Genomic DNA, 15,673 nt, shown 5'->3' with positions numbered 1-15,673 from the left:
AAGTTCCCCCTGGCGGTGCTAAAATGATAAGCAGGAACAATGCCTAATTTCATTTAAATCTTTTAGTATCATTAGTGATTAGCACACGTTATTATTTTATGTGGGGGGCAAGCATGGAACATATTTTTCAACGCGGGTGTCAGGCGGCTGACCCATGCTCGACCAAAATAGTAAAACTTAGCTAGAATATTTTAATTTTGTTTGATTGTTTGCTATTGAATTTTATATCAGAAATCGCGAAAATACTTGAAATAAAACTTTGTAAAAAGTTTAGAATAATTATCTTTAAAAGGCATGGTTTGATTTTTGTATTCGATGAACCTAGAAGAATCGTTTTGCTTACTTTCTACAAATTTGGTAAATTTAGATTTGTTCAACGGATATTTGTTGATAGATTGAGGTTAAGAAATCGTCTGTAAATTATTTAAAGAATAAACTGTAAATAAAATTGATATTAGCATACTCTTTCGACAGCCGGCTGGCAAGAGTTTAAATAAAAACAGGTAAACAACATAGTCTGTGGGTCGAATTGCCAGCTTGAGGCAAACCTCCATGACCTACCTTACCCTACCAAACCACCAACTCCGTAGAACTTATGAGGGCGTCGCCAAGTCGGGGGCCTCTCGTTAAGTAAGTTCTACATCAACATTTCCTTTCCTATCCCTAGTTCCGGTAAAGATGGGCGTGGCCGGAGTAGTAATCCTCATGCTTATGCCATTGTTATCTTAGATTGGAATCAAGGGTAACTCCCCACCTTGATTTCCGATAGCAATCTGGATAAGGATTCCATAAGAAACATGAGTATCACTAGTGTCCAATCTACGAAGTATACTGTAACAACGCTAACGCTAACGCTAACGCTATACTGATTATGGTGGTTCCCCATTATGCGCTGGCCTGGCGAAAACAGAACCCACATAGCCAAAAGGAGTACTAAAGAATTATCACTTGGATAATCGTTCGAATATTTAGTAATCGATTTTAATTTATGTTGTAGCTCTTTGGAGCTTATCGTGAAACTACTTCACAGGCAACATTGCTTCTCGTGGTGCACCGACAAAACCAGGCTACTATGTTGCACTGCACGTATCAGTGATGCGCGTCGAGAAGTTCAATAATCATAACCAAGGAACCGCAAGCTGGATTAAAAGGCAAAACATACTTTTGCATATAAACAATAAAGACGGATCCATAAAAAATGAAAAACGATCCATAAATAACATCTGAATGTTCCTTAAAATGCTACCATAAATCCATTAAATAGTTCAGGAGACTCAATAAAGAATATTTTTTTGATCCATAACTAAGCTAAAATTTAGCAATTAATAGGGAAATATGTTCCATTAACATGGTCAAGATAAACAATACAATTCTTGCTTTTTTCCCTTAAACATATGACAAATGATCCATAAATCTTTGGAAAATGATCCACAAAAAACTATATTTTGATCCATAAAACTTCAAATTTGCGCATTTTTGATCGTGAAGATGATCCATAATTTCAGTAATATGATCCATAATTTTAGTCATATGATCCATAATTCTGGCCATTTGATCCATAACTTTGTTCAAATGATCCATAGTTTTGGTGATGTGATCCATAAACTTTGATAAATGATCCATAGATTTTATGAAATGTGTGGATCAATTAATATAGTTTCATTGGCCTTCTTTCCAAGCATTATGGATCATATTCTCAAAATTATGGATCATATGACCAAAAGTATGGATCATATTACTAAAATTATGGATCATCAACACGATAAAAAATGCGCAAATTTGAAATTTTATGGATCAAAATATATATTTTTATGGATCATAAAAATATTCTTTATGGAATCTCCCAAACTATTTTATGGATTTATGGTAGCATTTTATGAAACATTCAGATGTTATTTATGGATCGTTTTTGCACATTGAACGGTGCAAAGTAAGGGCTGCCGGATTAAAATCGATTACTAATTATTGGAACGATTAATCAACACGCGATTTTGGCCATGTGGGTTCCTTTTTCACCAGCGCTTAATGGGAAAGCGCCATAATCAGTATGATGAAAAATCCACTTTCCCCATACTAATTCCCATGCAAGCTTGAAACGGCTTGTGCTAAATCAGTGTTTATCCAATTTCGCTCAAATTTTCAGGGGAATCGAGAAAGCGCTGTGGAGCAAAATCGAATTTTTTAACCACCCTAATATATATATATATATATATATATATATATATATATATATATATATATATATATATATATATATATATATATATATATATATATATATATATATATATATATATATATATATATATATATATAGTTTATATTTTAATTCAGTGGAATTCCCCATTCAAAAATATAAGCACTTAAAAATGTATTTTATAACAGAAATTGAGGATATCTCAGTAGGAGGATCAGTGTAAATACTTAGCTTATTAATCAAAACACGCATCTTTTTCAGCTCTAAAACTTTGTAGAAGACGGTATCTCGATATAAATTAAAATTGAAAAAAAATTAAGGTCTGAAATAATCAAAATGAAGCTTGAAATTTGCGCACGGCTTGTGTATAGATGGCCTTCATGGCAAAAAATGAGCATCGCCAATACTTTCAATACGTGAAAATGTACGCTTACTGATTACTATAAACATTTTGTTTTTGACGAATTGGGCGGAATTTTCGGTTTTATAACACTTCTAGAACTGATGATTTTGATTTCCAAGAACAAAAATCCATTTTTTTTAAATGATGGAAAAACCTCAAATTCCCCAATACCAAAATATGCAGAGCAATCCTTAGCACTTCCTCTGTCTAACCCAGGGAGAAATGGATCCCTCTTTTTCCCCCATTGAAAACTACAGGCATTTGAAAACAACGGATTTTTCAAGAAAAACAGTGATATCTCTGCAATCCACCAATGAATTCACTAGGTTATGTAACTAAAATGTGCATTTTTTTATAAAACTAAAACTTTGTAGAAGACGTCACATCGATAAAAATTAAAACTAAAAAGTTACAATCAAAATATTGATTTTTTAGGGTCACCCTAACATAATTATTTAAAATTATCATAAAAAATGATACAAACGACTTACAACAATGGTTTCTTCAGCAAAGTCCCTCAAAATTAAATAAGGAACAACTTTCTAGAGCTTCGTACAATGCTAAAATTAGAAATATCGAAGTTAAACATTTTATCTCAAAATTTAGTGGGGCCCTATTGCAACAAACTTCAAAATAAAGCTTAAATAATAAGATTTGACTTTGCTGAAGACACTACGATCCTAAAATATTACCATTATGCTGAAAATATTTTTTTCCTCCTAATCTCTCACAAAATATTCAGGTAAACATATGTTGTTATTACAATATCAAAGGCAAAACATAATTATTTTTCGTTTTGTATTAAAATATTTGATAATGTTATGCCTAAAGTATTTATTTTGGATATAAATTTTTGTTATTATTTTTTGTCATGTTACCTCTTATTCATATCAAGTTCATAAGAACTGCTGTTTTCAAGATATTAGCTTCTGCTCAGGCTCTATAACAAAATGGTGTGGCGTTTGCCATATCACGAAAATAAATTGCCATATCACGAAAATAGCAAATTAGTGCTTGAAAATAAAAAAAAAACTGTAATTTTTCATTGCAATAATATGGGGTTATTTCCAATTATCCTCGATTTAAACACCCTGAAATGAAGCCTGAAAGTAGTAGAATAAGGTCGAGAAAACAGATTGAAAAAATGTTTGCGCCATTCATAGATACAGCCGTTAGAAGAAAACGTTTTTTTTTTTCGAAGAAAAACCTCAATAACTTTTGATCCGCATGAGATATGGCAACGCTAAGTCCATGAAAAATTGCGCCCTGCAAAGCACAAAAAGTGGTCTGAACATTACATTGCGAAATTTGAAACAAAAAAAATTAGAGCAAAAAAACTGTTTTTTTAAGGGTCACCCTAAGTAAACTTGGGAAAATTGCTCTAAATCAGTCAATTTAAGAGCTAGAGAAATAATTCTTGGTATCTGGCTGAACTATAACTTCGCGGAACATTGTATAGCCGTATCTCTGCAAATGAAAAAGTTTTATTTTTCATTTTTTTCAAATGTGCTATTTTCGGCTTGAACAACTTATTACCGCTTTGTATGCTACCTAGACTGCCGCTAACCGCAAGTCGAGCACATCTGTATATGGAGGCCCATATACAGATGTGCTCGACTTGCGGTTAGCGGCAGTAGACCACTGTGTATTAAATCCGACCACTACCTCGTTACAGTATGCCAGCGCCCAATACTCTTGACGGTGTACAACATGCGTCGAAGTCGAACACCGCCGCTTAATATTAGGCGGCTAAAAGACAGTAGAGTAGCCCAAGATTACGCGCAGCAACTGGAAATGGTACTCCCAACGGAGGAGCAGCTAGGCACAGTTTCTCTCGAAGATGGCTGGAGAGATATTCGATCCGCCATTGGTAGCAAACCGATAGATAAACCGATCGGTTTATTGGTTTTCGAGTCCATAAGGGTCAGACAGATGGAAATTCATTTTAATGTTTAAAGCTTACGGAAAAATTCCGGGATACCGGGATCACCGCAATCAACACTAAACGATGAGCTCCACAAGTTATGTGAACATTGCGATTAATTTTGATCAGGTTCTAACTATGTTTTAGTGATTTTGTCGTTTAATAATATACCTATAGCATTTTGATTCAAAAATCTTAACGGGAGAATTTGAGACAAAGTCTAAGTATATGATTTTTTACAATTTAACTGTGAATCGTACTGTGGCAATTGTATATCTAAAATGTCCAAGGAAGAAAATGGAATAATAGTATAATGCATTCATGACGATTCATAATAAATACAAGAATTTTGTAGAACAACGACTTATGAGTAAAACTCTATATTAAAGCTTGAAAATCACTAAAACATGGACAAAAACTAATGGAAATAAATCACCAGATTTGTAGAGGTCACCAAAAGATATCGTTTGGAGGATCTTGCGATGATTTTCGGTGTTTATATTTCTTGAAACTTATTTTACCTTATTTTAGCAAAAGATTTGTGATTTTGGGCTGAGCGGTTTGACGTCACACGCTCCGTTGCTTGGATTGCAATCGCGCTTGTTCAGCTACATTAACTGATAGTTCGGTTGGCTACACTCACCGTCGGCTCAGCATGTCTATGGAATCTATAGTGTCTATATGACCAAACCCTAACCAAATGTATGAAAGTACAGTGACGGACACAATTCCAAACCCATAGAAGCCGCAGTTACGGTGTGCGAAAAGCTATAATCTATTGTTTAAATTAACGTGGAAAGGTTTATAAGTTTAATTAAAGTCTAAATGTATTTTTTACAATCCTTAATGTCGTTCCATACATACTATGGACACAGAACACATCATTTTCTGGGAAAGTTGCTGCTGACTCCGTTGTTTATAGAATATAGTTAGTAATCATTTAAAGATGGCGCGACGATCGTTGTTATATAAAATGCAGTTTAAATGCAACTGTCAAACGTATTTTCTGTATAGCTAATCAAAAGTGTTTGGAGTCCATTAGTTGACCACATGGCTGTAGTGATCGGCGCACATAGAAAATAATACAATATTTCCAATAAAATTTGTTCTAGCATAAATATATGCTATGGAGCTATCCACAAAGTACGTCACGCTTTGAAGGGAGAGAGGGTTTTGAGAAGCGTGATGATCCATACAAAATTGGCAGAGAATGTATACAAAAAGCGTACTTTATAGATCTTCCTTATCAGTAGCTTAACTTTTTCGTATGGATCGTAACGCTTGACTCATCTTCACTTCCCATCCTAGCATTTCATATGCGATGCTCGCACTAGTTCTTGGACGGCAGAGGACGGAAACAGTAAATATAATACCTTACATATTTAAAATATTCAAATTTTAAACAAAACGATAAAACTAAGTCCAAACATGTTCGCCTATTGTTCCACTTTGCATGTTCAAGTGAGTATAACTGACGTGAGTCGCTTCTGAAAATGCGAGTTGTGTTGGAATTACTATTAGTGTGGATTCTGAACAGTGTTACCTTAATGTAAAACATGGCAATAACAATGTGATTTTGTTGTTAGTGATTGCTCATGAAAAGCTATGACAAGTAAAGCAAGGCGACAAGCTGACACTGTTTTGTAGGCAAGGATTTGAGGAGTACGGTAGTCCATGCAGTAATCAACACATTCGCTGGCTGTTCGGAATCCGCTTGGCTTACCTGGCATCGGTAGGTTTGTAGGTGACGTCATATTTGTCAACTGGCATCGTGTGCGGATCCATCGAGGTTTGCCATGAAACTCGAACCGAGGTTGGCGATAGGAACGTAACGGTAATGTTTTCCGGAGCACTAGGAATCGATCCTGTGGAAGAAGGGAAAATGCAAGAGAAAATGAGAACTTGTGCCAAATCGTCTTTTATTAAGTAAAGTGGCAAAGATTGAGTGCATTAATTCAAAAAAGTTTAATTGGATTTTGATAAAACTGAAAAGTGTTTCACGAGCTCAAGTTCAAAAGCACTAAAATGAACGAAGAACACACCCTAGCAGCACATATCTTCCACATAAGTTACTACAACTCCAACTATATATGTGACCAGATCTAGTCACAATCAAGTTGATGTAACAATTTTTGTCTGACTTGTGCTGTTTGGGTAGCATCAACGGTGTATTGGTTTCGATTTCCGATTCTACCTAGAAATATGTATTGTATTGTAATATTTAGCCCGAAAGTAACTCGCTTCCATTTCCAAGTAATCAAAATGTGAAAAAAGCATCAAAAAATCAGTATATATGGTAAATCAAAACAGTGCATCATAATCTGTTTTTGACGGTGACCGTCAGCATAGATGTGAAGAAAAACTCAGAGATAGGCGAAAAAATGTAAATATTTACGATGATCACATGGAAAGAGAAAACGAGTCTGTCGCTGCCGTAACCTCTTTCAATGCTAATGTAGGGGATGGGGGAGCAATATGCCCCATATAAACTAAGACTGCTTTAATGTCTTAGCTGTAACGATTTTTACGGGTATTAACGTTTCATGCAACAGTTGAACTATATAGCTAGCTGATGCCATCTTGAAATTGTAGAAAATCTCAATCATATTGACAATATTAACATTCTATTTAATTCCACGTGATGATACTCATGAGACAAAACGCCTTTTGGTTGGCAGCTCTTAAGGAACAGCACACCATGCTTCGGCGAATCGAAATTCTGATATGGAAAGTGCGTGGAGACGCGTATTACAATGTAGTTTAGTCCCACTAGGTCGTTTTGCCTCGCCAAAATGTTTTATCAAAATGTGGAAAATTTCGGATTTTTCTTTCTTCCTATCGACTGTTGATACTTTTTCCCTTCAGGCTCAATAATTTTAGTACTAGTTTTGTTACGAACATCTCAAACACGGTAAATATGAGGGAATACCCAAACAGCGTTTTGCATAGCGGGACATTTTGGAACCTCTTCCCCTAGCCGATTTGCTTATTTGCTTCATTCTAGCGTCTTCGTCCCCGCACGATTCTCCGATGGAACGGAAAGTCGTATGTCTCGCAAAGATACGATGTAGATTTGATTGGCAGTATGTTTTCCGCATTTGTTGAATGGGTATTTGTGTGGTTCATAATAGAATTCGAAGGAATTTGAATTACGGTTCGCGTGAATGTTAACGGGTGTTATTTAATAGTAATATTACCTGGTATACCTTAGATTGGACCTTTGATGATCAAATTACGATCAAGCAACATCAATGTATGTATTTAGACACGTATAATAAAATATCAATTTGGAATATTTTCCGTACGTTTATTCCAATATCATGAACGTACAATATCATCTGTTAGTTTTGATTAAAAAAAAACTATGCCACGGATCCACCGCTCATGGTTCCATGAGTGATATACTGTATGTATGTTGCAGGTGTTTTCAAATTTGATTTACTCCTCACCGCTACGTTGATTAAGTCAATGTTGGAAACTATTTGATTACTGGCAAAAAAGACTCATTAAGAATTTTAATAATTGTTTTTTAGTTTCATTTTGTGCCATTCTTAACATGGTAAGTATCTGCAGTTCAAGACCATTTTTAGTGTCACTCCAATTAACAAACTTTTGAGGCTAACTTTTCATGCCAATGCAGCACATTGACACGCTCCACACCCTCTGCCACAATGGATTGAAGGCTAGGATACACGCTCCCCCTGGAGGCTATAAACCACAACTCATGGGAGGCAACGGTGGTTGGCAGAGAGCGGTCTGGCCAGGTGGATGGCTTTAATGGGCCAAGTTGGTCGTATACTTAATTAAGGATCCGTGAGAAAGTAGATTTTCCGCTTTAAAACTAGACTGAAATTAGTGCCGCACTAAACTGGGGTAATACGATGCCGACAGCTGTTTTATGATTTTTTTTGTTTACGTTCATGGCATTATAAAACATGGACTATAAATTTTCCATTTCAACCAACAGTGTGTTTGACGTACGGGAAAAATTCATAAATCTTCATTAGGGATCGTGGATGGTACGATTGCAAGCGAAATACAATTTGAACCGGTCCTTGCAATGTTCAGCGTGCTTTTTGCTCATTTGCTTAGCAATTTGGTCTCTAGGGGGTACGAAGAAGGTAAACAAAATTACAAAATTAGTAGCAATCGATGAATCTATGATGCTTCTGAAACGAGAAAAACCAATACTTGGTTTGCAAACTTGATTCCTGCACTAATGATTGGTTTATTCTATCACCTTCAGCCTCAGGCAAAAATGAATACAATTTCTATGATTTGAATTGCAGATATAGAGCAACCGTAACCATAGTGAAGGTATAAAAATAGATGAACAAAATCGATAATCTGTGCCACATAGAGTAACGACAATATTCCTGGAAGAGATTTATATCCGGTTCAAAATGTACATATCACCGAATACTTGATGATTACTCGACAATTTTCGACACTGCTAGTTGAATTTGAATTGAACGGCAAAATTTACATTCCAGATAATGTGGAAGTGCGATAGTCTGCTAGAAATACCTCTCCTGTAGCCATAAATTCGTTTGTAATAATCTGCTTCCTTCTGAATATTGTACGAATGGAATACATTGCGATCAATTTCGAGTATCTACATACATTACAAGCTGGAGTATTACATATTCGTTGTACAGCTTAGCTTAGCTTAGCTTAGCTTAGACTGACTGTACATATCAATGGTTGCTACTCCGTGATTGATCAGAACTGGTGCAAATTGCACTACGATCCAAGTAAATAGTGGATGGGATTTACCAACTATTCTCGAAGTGCACGTTTCAGCAGCTCGCAAATATTGATCAATAACGGCGCCGGCCAAGTCCTTACAGTCAGTTGGGAAAGGGAGGGAATGTGAGTGTGTGGTAATTGTTGCTACTAGAGACCGAGAATACCTCTGCATCTCCACATTTACCACGGGAAGGAAGTAGGGTTAGTTGAGTGGGGTAATCAGTAACATAGATCGGGATTCACCATGGAAAGTTAAGTGACCTATGAAACTTCTACACAGCAGTATTAGCATTTCCTTAATTTGTTCAATTGTTCATTCTTCGCGAGAATAAACAATCAATCGCTCAAAGTGAGCGATTGTTCATTTGAATTTCGGATTACGCGCCCACGTTATCATTTCATTAACGTAAGAAATGCAAAAAAGAAACGGGATTGAAAATAATTGATAGTAATCGGAAAGCTAATGTTATTCAGCAACCCTTATTTTATCTCTATTTGACGTTAAGTAAGAATGTAAATTTACGTTCATTTTACATGTCGTTTATTTTGCATTACTTTCGCGTGCGCGTGTGTGTCACTTGCCTTGACCAGTATACCGTAATCAGGATCTCACTGGTATTAGTCCTGATGTGCCGGTTGGCACTCGTGTTGGGCTTGTGCGCTTTGAGCGGCACACGGTCGCTTCCCAGTCTACATAAAATCGCACATGGTGCAATACAAGATGCTAAATTGGAGACGATATACATACATGTTGTGTGGAAAAGTACCTCTATCGCCTGCACTTCAGCATCCTACACGACACCATATACGTTCATGTGTTGACTGGGTTTGATAGGGCCTGCTTATGGACACATGCAGCTTTTTGTAGAGGTTTAACAGAGCCCACTGTCAAACCCCACCACATCCTAGGCAGGCCCCTTAACTCGCAGTGGCCATGGGGAGGGGTCGTCAAGCCCTTGGACATAGTCCCTGCTGCCCTAGTATTACATATTCGTTGTACAGTCGAAACAAAAAAACAAACCTAAACATTACACATTGACTCGAGCTTGTTCAGTAGCCGCTAGGTTGCGGTTGCCTTCGCAGCTTAGTTGGTTAAAGCACCAGTCTAGCGTACTGTAGGGTCATGGATTCGAGTCCCATCGAAGGGAAAGTGGTTACCTCCAATACACTTTCCAAATCAATGTATTGCAACTAAACGTACATATTCACATATGAATTTTCACAACATTGTAAATTAATGTCCAAGTCGGGTGGTTTAATCCCCAGAAATAGTCAATTAACTTTGATTGAATTGCACAGTGGAGCGATTCCACGAACAAGTGGAAAATTTGTCCAGTTTTTATTTTTTGTATTTTTTGATTTGCATGAAACCTTGCATACAAGTTTGTGGGGAAGAAAAACGCCGTTTTGCATACTTGGTTCGCCATTTTGATTCTAGCCTTACTTATGAGAAGGGCCTATGAAAAATGCACATGATATCTTCAAAAAATTGTATCTCGAAAACGATTTGTCCGATCGGTTTTGTGTCTTCGGCGAAGTTTTAGACAATTGTTGGTGCTATATGGAGAAAATATGCACGGTGAAAAAAAAAAGTTTGGTTATTGTGTTTTGAACTAAAATATAGATTTTCCCCTAAAATTTGCCAATGTCAATGTCAATAATTTTTTAATTGTCCTTATGTTATAGCTGGCTGAAAATGCTATCTAGTGTACAGTGGGTTGTTCTGGAGAAAAATAGGTTACAATGAAATTTTATTTTTTTAAAATAACGATTTTCAAAAATGCTATTAAGAAAAGTCAAAAAAGTTTGTCACCCTAATTTTATGAAAGTACATCAAATTTGCAAGCAAAAAGTACTTCGGTAACATTTTTCTAAGATGCACCATTTAGAAATATCTTCTAATACTGATTTAATATTGATTTTTTTTGATAACTTAATACGTTTTGGCCCTTTTCGAATGTACTCCGTGTTCCTCCAGTTTCAAAAGTATTTTTTTCGGAAAGATTGGAAAGTTTTGAGTTAAAATGACACTGACAGCTTAAAGATTTGAGTGAAATTCTCTGCCTTAAAAGTATTTTGAAAAACAAGTTACAAAAACCTACTATCAGGAACAATGATTTCTTCCAGTGATTTTTGGTGTATTGTGCTGAAAATGTGCGTTCAACTCCTGCATATCGCCTAACAGTTTAATCCATTTAAATTGGATGTTGATGTCATATTAGAAATTTGGAGACAGTACTCGTCGATAGAAAATCCTTCCGCACGCGATGGCATATGAGCAAATCAAACCACCTTCCTTTTGCCAGTGGAGATATATCAGCTTCCACACTGATATTCTGCCCTCCCCTTTCATACGGGAGCTTGGCAGAAGGAAGGTCGTGTGACATGTGCCATCACTAATATTGCCCTCCGCCCGCTTTCAAATCGACTTCTATAAAAACATTCTTCATGCCTGCCGTATCCTTACGGAACTATCAATTCTATACTTTCGCCTCTAATTCTATCATGAACATGTACCTCTAAGTTTGGAAGATGATATTAGCATTTCCATATCACTGTAAAACCTTTAATTTTTGCACAAAAAATCCAAGGAGTTGATGAAACAATGCACCATGCGTCTCCATACGATAAACATGTTTAAAACTTGTAGGCATAAATAATAATATAGGGGAAGTGCTCCATTTTCCATCTCACTGAACATATATTCATCTCAACGCAAAACAAAGAAATACAGCATCAATATCGTCGCTTCTTTTTGCTAACATGCACTGCACACTAATATGAAAAAATCACAAAAATAATAAACAAATCAAATTCCTTTTCGTTGCTTTGTTTTCGATGGGACGAATATGGGAGCAATGAGATGAAGTGCCGAACCGTTCCCCTATCTCCAAAAGTAATGAAATTACGAACATGGCGTCTTCAACGAAGTTGTCCAGAAGAAGTATTGCTACAACTTTTGTGAAGACGCAAACCTTATATATTGTAAAGTGAATAAAATATTTTTAGCTCATCAATAGACCAATGCAAAATAAATTCTCCGAAGAAATTATAACGTTTGACCAGGTCGTATAATGCACGGAAAATGAACTTTTGTTCGAGTTAACGCCCCGCTCAAATGTCAAGTGAATTTGAGGAAGGGTCTATTGAATAGCCTCAAGGGTCTATTTTTAGATCATTCTTACTGTACATGTTTGAAGTTTATTTTTTGAATAAATCCCAATAACGACAATACATTAAATTAAAACCACTAACGTCCACATCCAATACAGGATAAGAAAAGGGAATTATTTTTGATATTCATTACTTCAAGAGACTTACAATCTTCTGTATCTTCGTGATTGACATTCGAAAAGAAATTTTGTTGTATAAGTAGTTGTATAAGTAATGTATTGGAAAACACCTCGGTTAGCGCGAAATAACTCATTGTACTACAATACTTCAAAGACACCAAAACTAACACCGTATTTCATTCAAAAGCGCATGGAAAGTAAAATTAGATGATTTTTTACAATTCTATAAAAAATAAACACGAGAGTGTCCATTATAGGAATATTTTGGGGGGTCCATAATAGGGAAGGAGAACGTCCCGAAACGAAACATGAAAATCAAATGAAGTGTCGACTATAGGGAAGCAATTTCCTATTATGGACCCCCAGGGGGTCTACTATAGGGCAAATTCAGTTCGACTTTAAAATGTTAATTTCGAAGAATAACGTCGAGTATTTGAGTGTTCTATGTATGTATCGCGAAGAGGAGATGCAGAGCTTGATATTAAATATCACGCAAAGTTAATATTTTGCAAATTTCCACTCATTATGCCCGGGGGAGCATACTAGGGGGTCCACTATTGGGCATTTTACCCTATATCGTGCTCCCTTGAGGTGCAAGAAAAATTTGACGAAGGAAAGAGGTTTCCGACCGACCCATCATTGATGGTGTATGGTTTGTCTCTTTCCGCCTTCCGCTAAATTGTTACTATGGTAGTGCATCAGCACAAAAATGGCTAATCTTACTTTTTCCTTAATGTGCAATGCACTCATACGCGATCACACATTTCATCGCACACCCTACATAATGTGTCTGCACATTATCGTAGATTGCACTTCTTTTGACAAATGCAACGTATGCTGCAAGTGCACTATCAAACAAGTACTAATAAATCAGTTTCACAGTCCCGAGAACTGACAAAAATCATACAATGCTCACCGGGTGACTGCTGCATGCTCACTGTAAATTTGTTGAAGAACTGCCCATGAAATAAAGAAGGAGAAATCTTTAGGAAATGTTATAATCAAGATTTTGCTTCAGAAGCATGTTTCCAAACTTGTTGTCGTATATTTTGTTTTGTTCATGTGTACAGAATTAAAGATTTTGTGTTTTCGACCTTTTGTCCATTCGACCTTTTGTCCCTTCGACCTTTTGTCCTTCGACTTTTTGTCCATCGACCTTTTGTCCTTCGACTTTTTGTCTTTCGACCTTCTGTCCCAAAGCCCCACTTGTGATCCAGCGTCTATGTGTCGTATGCTGCATAAAGTAAATTGCGTTATGCTTATGGCAACTGATCTTTTCAGGTTTAACCCGTGCTGTTTCGGAAATAGTTTTTGTTACAGTTATAGTTTTTAGGCAAGCAATTTAGGCCTTCGAGTAAGCACATAACGAGGTAAAATTATAATATACGCTTCTGTAGCGGGGCTCTTCAGTAGCCTTGCGAACAAAGGCGTAGGATTGCCAATCCAAAGATGGCGAGTTCGATGTTCAATCCGGTCTAAAATGTTTTCGATGAGAAACATTCTCGACTCCCTGGGCATAGTGTATCCATTGTACTTGCCACACAAGATACATAATCATGCAATGGCGGGCAAAGAAATACTTTCATTAATTAACTGAGAAAATGCCAATAGAATTCTTGGTTGAAAAGCAGGCCAAGTTCCAGTTGGAATGTAGAGCCATTGAAGAAGAAGAAAAAGAAGAACCCTTTTAAAGCGACATATTACAGAGTAGCGCCAAAAATTGAATCATTGCGCCATTACGGTTTATGCTTCTATAGCTTCATCATGTGTTGCAATAGAAATATTGAACACAATTTTGAAGTGCTTTGTTTTTATCTAGTTACACTGTTTTGAAAAACTCCGATGTGAATATTGCAAGCTCTTTCATTGCGTTTGTAGTTTACAAAATACCAGAACTGTTTACGGATTTTCCGAAGGTTCTCTTGTGTACGAAGTTATACACAACTATTGTAACTATGTATTGCTTGCTTGTCCAAATTGCAGTTTGGCGAATGGGACAAGTCTTTGCTAATGGTTCATTGTTTGAATTTCACTAGTAACGAAGTTATAGCTATAGTTTCAGTAACATAGATTAAATGATAACAACATTCCAATAATTTAGTTTAAGTTACTAGGCAACTAACGCTATAACTCTGTAATCAGTTGAATTTTAACAACGAACCATTAGGCAGAGTTGTAGAAAAACCTTCGCACTAGAGTCCACCCTAGAACACATTTTGAAATTCAGTTTGTGGAATGAGATATTGACAAACTACTAAATGATCCTACGCAAATTACTAAATGATCGATAACATCCTTGGTTCTTGGGTCTAAATCGTGCATTAGAAACAATTTCTCGTCCCTTATTGTTGAAAACGATTCAGCGCTTTTTAATTTCGGATTCTGCTTAAAAATTGTTTAAAATCTATTTGAGTGACAGATCTCAACGGACTGCTTTTAACGATTATGCATCAAGTCCCGTGGAGAATACGCTCGGCGTGCCACAGGGAAGTGTATTAGGGCCTATTTTATTCATTATACATATTAATAATATGAGACGAGATTTACGATTTTGTGACATACAGGGGTTGGAAAGAATGATCGGGACAGACAAAAGTTTACCAAAATTCAAATGATCATAACTCCGTGAAATATTTACCGATTTCATGGTTTGGACAGCGTTCGACGGGAAAATAAATCAAGTTTTGGAAAACTTCAAATCCATGGTCAGACCGCTGGATACCGAGATAATCCGCATTATTTGAGGGCATGTCAAAAATGCTATTTTTTAAGTGCTTGTATTTTTTACTTGGGTGAAATATTGATTCTTTTCATATTTTTTACAGAAACTAGAGTTTTTCATGAGTTGATTGATATGTTGACGTCACAGATCGGACAACAAACACCCCTGAGATATGATCGATTTCGTGAAATCCATGAAACCGGTTCCACCTAGACCTGTGCGCCGCCGCGCCACGCCGCCGCCGCCGACACTTATTGACGTACGCCGACGCCGGTCAAGGTGTCGGCGGCGCGCCATACGCCGGTTGGCTCGACGCCGCCGAATTTCGTATTTCACGCCGATGATTGGCCAACACAAAAATCACAGTATGCAGATCGTTTGCATC

General features: G+C 36.5%; 1 protein-coding gene across 1 annotated transcript in view; it reads right to left on the bottom strand.

Annotated features, from left to right (window-relative positions):
- Nucleotides 1-15,673, bottom strand: part of LOC134211226 (uncharacterized) — a 419,224-nt gene that overhangs the window by 222,046 nt on the left and 181,505 nt on the right. The window contains 1 exon segment of the mRNA XM_062687921.1: nt 6,248-6,389. Within this exon segment, the coding sequence (XP_062543905.1) occupies nt 6,248-6,389 (142 nt within the window).

The sequence above is a fragment of the Armigeres subalbatus genome, chromosome 2 (assembly GCF_024139115.2).
Source record: "Armigeres subalbatus isolate Guangzhou_Male chromosome 2, GZ_Asu_2, whole genome shotgun sequence".
Lineage (NCBI taxonomy): Eukaryota > Metazoa > Arthropoda > Insecta > Diptera > Culicidae > Armigeres > Armigeres subalbatus.
The sequence above is the reverse complement of the archived record's forward strand: the minus strand, read 5'-3'. Positions and strand labels throughout refer to the sequence as shown.